Here is a 7,402-nt window from a genome sequence, read left to right as displayed (position 1 = left end):
TGTTCTTCTCTTCTGTAGTTTGTCTGCATTCATCATCATACCACCCTATTTTCTCGTTCTTTTGTTTAAGTCCAACTACCTCTTCTGCTGTTCTTTTGATAGCATGCTTTATTATTTCCCAATGCTCATTTATGTTATTTTCGCTGTCCTTTTCTAATGTTGTCAGTTGCATTTGGAGTGCCATTCTATAAGTATCTGCAACAAGTGAATCCTTTATGAGTTTTTGACTATCATATTGCTGTGCTCTCTTTCTTTGGTAATTGTGTATGGTACTTATTCTTTGTCTAAGTTTAGCTTTTACTAGTAGGTGGTCTGAGTCAGCATTAGCTCCTCTGAAACTTCTTACATCTAGTATGTCTGATCCATGTCTCTTATCTATGAGTATATGATCTAGATTTGATTCTGGGTGTTGCCATCAGGTGAGATCCAGATTACCTTGTGAATATTCTTATGTTGGAATTTTGTGCTGCTGATAGACATTCCTTTTCCTGATGCAAAATCCACTAATCTTATGCCATTATTGTTGGTCTCTTCATGTAAGCTTTCTTTGCCAATTATTGGTCTGAATGCTGGTTCCTTTCCAATTTTTGCATTGAAATCTCCTAGGACTATTTTGATGTCATGCTTTGGTGCTTCATCATAAATTCTTTCCAGTCCATCATAGAAGGCTTCTTTTGTGTTATCATCTGCATCTTCAGTAGGGGGTATGGACATTGATGAATGATATGTTGAAGAATTTTCCTTTCAAACGTAGTGAGCAGAGTCTATCACTTACAGGTTTAGATCCAATGACATTACCTACCATTTCCTTTTTAACAGCAAAACCTGTACCTAAGTTGTTAGTGCTTCCACCACTATAAAATATAGTATACTCCTTGGTTCTGAGAATGTCCGAGTCTTTCCACCTGATTTCCTTTAGGGAAGGGGTATCCTATATTTCTTTAACACTTCAGTAAGTTGGGCTAGCGCACCTGCTCTATAAAGGCTTAGCACGTTCCATGTCGCAAAACAAAAATCATGTCCTTTTCCAGGCCTAGGTCGTTTTCCGTTGAGATCCGTCCAGGTTTTCTTGTGTGTATTAGCTTTCGTAACAGTATTTTTTATATGACAGAGTTGTTAGCCCTGTGCATAACCATCTGGGGGGCTGCCCCTTTCAGCTCTCTGGATAGCTGCCTTTATTTTCGGGTAAGGTGCCCTAGCTTTTGTGGATCCCTCCACTTCCTGCAAGGCAGCAGGTTTGATTTTGGTCCACCCCGGGTATTTTATTTCCCTGGTACCCACCATATCTGGAGGGCATTCCCCTATCCGCCACCTGGGGAGGCGCTCGATGGGAGATCAAAATCTCCACACGAGAGTCAGTTCTTCTCTTTAGATAAAATCTGTGAAGAAAACTGATGAGATTTTATGTTTAAAGACAAATTTAGATTAGGTTTAAAGAAAAATTTAGATTAGGTTTAAAGATAAATGTTAAAAAAATAAGTTCATCCACAGTAATTATAACTTCAAACTAAATGACAACTGTATGTTTTGATCACAACATTTTGAACTGTGCCCACAGCACTCTGAAGATTCATGCTCAGAAGAAGTAGGAGACATTAGTGAGGATGATGAATCAAATAGCCACCCTCCCTGTCGTCAGTCTCTCTCAACTCTCAGTTCTGAAGGTGTGTTGTCTGAGGAGGACATGAGTAGCAATCGCTCTGGTCATCAAGATGGCAGTGGTGATAAGGGTTGTTGTCTACGGGTAGTGCAGAAAATTTACAAGCAGAGTTGACAAAGTTTACAAATATACCTGATGGGTTGTCCGACAGGGAGAAGACTGTCAGGAAGATGAAGAATAAAGTCAACTCCCCTGACAGAATATTTGAAGTAAGTAGAAACTATTAGTTTTGTTTGTTTCGGATGTACCTTCAAATTTGAAGATTATTTTCCAAACCTCCTGCAGGATGATGGGGTATGGGACCGGGCAAAGTTTGAACCAGGGATTATTGGAATAACTGTCCAGGGCGCATACCACATGACTAGGCAGCCCTACTTTCCACTCCAACCAGTTGTTGATAAATAAATTTGAAAAACTAAATAAAATAGAAAGAGGCATTATCTCTGAACATCAAGAGGCTACACTGAAATGGCCTGGAACATATATTGCATATTTTTCCTCAAGTAAAAACACATGTTAAAATGTGAAAGGTTGGGGTATACTAACTTGTGCCATCTCTACTTCTCTTTCATGAAAACTTTCCTTAAAAAGATGTACAGCTATGTCTGTTGTAGCGTACTGCTCAAAAGAAAATAGAAGAAATGTGGGGGAAAATAAGGAAAACATTCATGCAGCTCATTAGAGAGTTTAAAAGCAAACACTGCCTCAGGTTATAGAAAAGAAAATTAAGAGGGCTAAAGTATAGATGGGGGTGGGGGCATGGTTGCAGAGTGAGTGTTTGGCTTCTAAACAGAAGACAGTTGGTCATTGTGCTGGCCACTTAACACACTTGTTAACCATCTGTCATAGAAACAAGGCGACCTTTATATCATCTGCCCCAGCATGGTTCAAGGTGTGGGTGACTGCCAAGGGCCTTGTGGTTTTAGGGGCCTCACACCTCCAAGGTTTATCTATTGCATGAAAGACGCGCATCTAGTAGAACAAAATCATTTGAAAAAAAAAATCTTCAATTTCTATAGCGCTGTTAACACACATAATGTAGGCTCAAGGTGTTGTGATAACATGGCTTAAAGAAAAAAGTTAAAATGACAAACCAATTTTTTAAAAGGTTTGAGCAGACAAGTCAAAATTTTCTTTTTGAGTGTAATGAAGCATGTTGCTTGTCTAAGGTCAATGCTTGCATGTACTGAAAAAAAAAAACCTCAACTTTTGAGGAAGAAACTAGACGTGTTTAGCCCAAAGCAAGGCTCTTAGAGGGTCACATGGAGTGATCAGTTCACTAAGGTTTAAGAGCATATCTTTGTTCTAAATGCAAAAATGACAAAGTAAGGCCACCCTGTAGTTGATCTTGTACTCACAGAAAACCAATCAAGTGTATACTAGAGTGTACAGAATCTCATGTTGTTTTGTTTCTGAATTCACTGCAGCTTATCAATTTTACATGCTTGCATTGCATTTTATTAGTTAAGCCAGAAATGTATGAATGCCTAAGCAAGCTTTTTTGTTGACACACTTGTCAAATATGGTAGAATCTTGCCCAATATGTGCAGCTGCAGAAAGAGATGCTTACAGAACTGAATTATGTGTGGGTCAAAAGATACAGTTGATTCAAGAAAACTCTGAGATTGTGAACTACATGTTATGCAGATTCAACAGTGGATATTTAATCACATCTGTCTCTTCTGCCAGTCAATTCAAGTGTAGTTTTTTTTTTTCATTATCTGCCCCATCAGCAGCGGGGTGGGGGAGGTCTATAATGTATGAGCTGCTGTCTCTGTAAACTTGGAAAAATTTAAGTAATTCTGCAGTCAAATAGCTGTATATAAAAAGTATGAATAATTTCAAAAAAAAATTTATTATTCACTATAAGCTCTAAGTAACTCTAATTCTGCTTCACTTACTAACTATATTTTTATTTCATTTTAGAAATGTGATACAGAAACTAGTTCAAGTTCTGATGAATGCTCTGACATGACTGTCTCATCAACTATACACAAAACCAGATCTCTAGAAACTAGTACACACTGGTAGTAGTTTTTCTCTTAGTTCTATTTCCTCCAGACAGAAGTCATCAGTTCTATCACTTACAATTAGTGTGTTCAGTGAACTGTGCTAGATAAACATCATTTGGACATCGATACAGATGGTTAGACAACCATTTACAATGTTTTGTTTGGACATCCATCAAGTTGGATAGACTACCATTTACGCTGTTTTGCCATTTGTTTAAATCAAGCAGTAAACTAGTCCTGTGACGTCATGGATTCAAAATTTCACTATAACAAAAACATCTTAAAACACAAAGACAGCATCTTTGAATTGCATTACTTGGAGGATGTAACAGTGCATCAAACCAATGTTTTCACTGCTCTTGGTCTGAGACCACCATCAATTGCACATAAACGGATTCATTTATCATTGTGCACCATCTTTAGAAATGAGGAACTTCATGGAATGCATTCAGTTTAAATCTGAATTGAAGTCATGTAACAATCTCAATTTTAAAAAAACTCAACAATTGACATGTCGCCACTACAGCAAGTCAGGAGAAACAGAATTTCTGTGAATTGTGTCTTAATTTTATATCTTTACACTTAAATAAATAAATAAATTATTGCTTTAATATAGTGCTACTTTCATGCCTATAGCATGCTTATAATGCTATGGTCCAATCTCATTCATGGACCAGTGAGGGGGTATCTGTGAGAAGGTTTTCCGTGCTGCCTTTAGGCGCTCAGTAAACACAACTATGCCTGAGTCAAGTGTCGAACCTCAAGCCCCCTTCATAGGTAGCCAAGCCAAGTTCAAGCGTACTTAGCCTCTGGACCACGCTTCCCACTTAGAATAAACTTTAATTGTATATTTTTACACTTAGAATAAGCTATTTAGTTAGTTTGGCTACCATACACAAACTGTCTGTCATTGCCACTGATACATCAAGACTAAAGAGTTTTGATTTTCCCTACTTATGCTCTTCTTTGCATTGATGCGAATATGTAATTTTTTTTTTTGTGGCATGATTCTAATTATCTTATACTAATAGTAAAACTTTAAATGTTTATGTAAGCATCACCTCACCATATCCTGATTGTATTATGCTTGTCACATATAGAAAAAGTAAAATGATTGCTATTAGGGAAAATCATATTAAAATGATGGCAAATTTGTGCATTTTCTGCCAATAGAAACTTGATCTAAACTAAATAAAAGCATACACTAAATCAATGAATGAAAAATTGTCATTTTATATCAGATTTGTCGATGGTTTATACAAGTCTAGAATAACTTTTCAAAGCTAACTCTGGGCCATTGATGCATTGTCTGGATGAGCAGTATTTTTTTAATTGTTGTTGTTTTATGTCCATTCTAACAGTTCTGTGAACTCATCCTTTCTAAAACTGCCAGCTGTTTCAATTGAACTAACTACTTACTGGTTAATAGATTTTTAAAAAAAATTGCATTGTTAATTATTTTGATCTAAATGAGATTTGATCAAAGGACATTAGTACCTTTAGATTCTAATTTTGAAATGTATTTAGTTAAATTATGCTACAAATATTAGTGATTTTCACACATTTTTCCATTTCTCTGATTTTTGCTTCTTAGATAATGTACACTTATGACATAGACCTATTTTTTTTGTTTCTAGTATAAATAATCAATTTGAACAAGTCTATGTGAATCTTGTGCATATGAAATTTACCTTCCAAAATCCCCCTCAACCCCTCCCTTTTTTAGTTTTATCAGGGGAGTCAATAATATTTAAACTTCAATGAGTTACCAAAATCATTGTAGATCAGTTTTATAATTAGTACTGGATCCACTACATCTGTGGGGATATGATCATTTTGAATGGTGGCACTTCATATGGGGATAGAGCCAATGATAGAATCATCAGATGTTTGTGGGAACATTTGGAAATAAAACTAAGTGGGCCTGTGAAGAAGTAATAGTGATAGTAAGTGTATGTGTTTTGTTTGTTTTCAACAGTAATGAGTGAGTTCCATTCGTTGCTTAGACTATGGGAGCCAATACTGCCGATGAAAAATGTTTCCTCAACGGAGTCATCTCGACCTTCTGACTTCACTATACTTACAGGCTTTGATCTGCACACTGACGAAAAATGACCTTTTTTATGACATTTGTGACAGGTTTCCCCATAAGCTGGGCACTGACGTGGTCTGTGTTCCTTGCCACAATAGCTACAACTCACATTTCCTTTTGTTCTTTTAAAGCTATTGGTAGCTGAATTCACAACTTGTACCCCACTTTCTTCATTCATGAGCTTAAGCTGCCATTCAGTTGCCTCAGCTGCCCGACATATATTTTCTGCCTTGTTAAGGTCTAGATCTGGTTCTCTCAAAAGTCTTGCTCGGGTGTTCTCATTCCTTATGCCACCAACTATCCTATCCTTTATTAGGGAATCTTTAAGCAAATCAAACTCACATGTCTTTGCCTTGAGTTTGATGTCAGTGACAAAGTTGTCAAATGACTCTCCTTCATGTTGAGAACACTGGAAAAAAACATGTCTTTCAATGGTAACATTTTTTCTTGGTAGACAGTACTTCTCGAACTTATTAAGAATGCAGTGAAGTGTATGGAAGGACTTGCTAATCTCACATTCATTACATTCATTGTCGGTCCATTGGAAAGTGTTATAGACTTGCACTGCTTCTTGACCGATCACATGCAGTAATGTCATAGACTGTACTTCTCTGCTTTTTTGTATCCAGTCCACTTGCTATCGAATATATCTGAAAGGATTGTTTGAACCTTTTCCAATTTTCTGCTACGTTGCCATTTAGTTGTGGCGGGTGGAGTCGGTCCATCTGACACCATGTAATAGACTAAAACAACATGATGGCACATTCAGGTTGGATACTGGAGCACAAGTCAATATTCTCCCATACAGAATCTTCAAGCAATTAAAAAGAAAGAAACTTCTCAAATCAACATCCAAACTTACTACTTACAGTGGAGAAAGATTGAAGGTTGTTGGCAAAGCACACATTAAATGTACTGTTAAAAGTGAGACAGAAATCATTTGTATAGTCAATTGATATCTCAAAGCTTTTAAGGAGGGAGATGTGATAGTAAGTGGATGTGTTTTGCGTGGCTGGTAGTGCAGTGTGTGTGCCTGTGTATGAAATGACCAATGGACCTTGAGTGTACATGCTTGAGTGAACAGCAGTGTGTCAGGGACAGTGTGTAAAAGGAAGCCAGAGTATAGAGAACAAGTGGCTGGAGTAAAGAGCATAAATAAGGACGAATAAAATCATTGTGTTTATTGAAGCTCGTGTTGTCTATTACAGGCATCTATGAGTATGATGCTTGCTATATATTTTAATTTATTTTTAAAGTGAACTAACTTTTGCACTAATGATTTATTTCCTTATGCCAAACCCAGTCTAGCTTCAATTCATTGTGATTGAGCTATCTATAAGTAGGCCATCTCTGTAGTCACTTTCCCCACTATGTAGTTTTAAAATGTTGTAAAATGTTTTACATGTTTCGGATGTTCCTTCAGAGTTGAAGATAGTTTACTTCCTAGTCCAAACCTCCCGCAGGACGACGGGGGATGGGAGCGGGCAGGGTTTGAACCCTCGACCGTCGATAAATCCGAACGACAGTCCAGCACGCAAACCGCACGACCAGGCAGCCATCCATTTTATTTTTATTTTATTAGTTTTATTACTTCTTTCATCTTAGGGAATCCTATTCAATATGTCATTTATTAAATGG

The 7,402-nt window shown here is 37.0% G+C and overlaps 1 protein-coding gene across 1 annotated transcript; it reads right to left on the bottom strand.

Moving 5' to 3' along the window:
* Positions 1-5,483: 5,483 nt before the first annotated feature.
* Positions 5,484-6,362, bottom strand: LOC129922374 (uncharacterized). Its single transcript, XM_056008254.1, has one exon. The coding sequence runs from the start codon at positions 6,360-6,362 to the stop codon at positions 5,484-5,486; it is 879 nt and encodes a 292-aa protein (XP_055864229.1).
* Between the last annotated feature and the right edge of the window lie 1,040 nt (positions 6,363-7,402).

The sequence above is a fragment of the Biomphalaria glabrata genome, chromosome 13 (assembly GCF_947242115.1).
Source record: "Biomphalaria glabrata chromosome 13, xgBioGlab47.1, whole genome shotgun sequence".
Classification (NCBI taxonomy): Eukaryota; Metazoa; Mollusca; class Gastropoda; family Planorbidae; genus Biomphalaria; species Biomphalaria glabrata.
This window is presented reverse-complemented; position numbering and strand designations above follow the sequence as displayed.

Bases quoted from the DNA above. Each gene is read 5' to 3' on its own strand.
- LOC129922374 (XM_056008254.1), bottom strand. From the start codon at position 6,362: ATGACATTACTGCATGTGATCGGTCAAGAAGCAGTGCAAGTCTATAAC.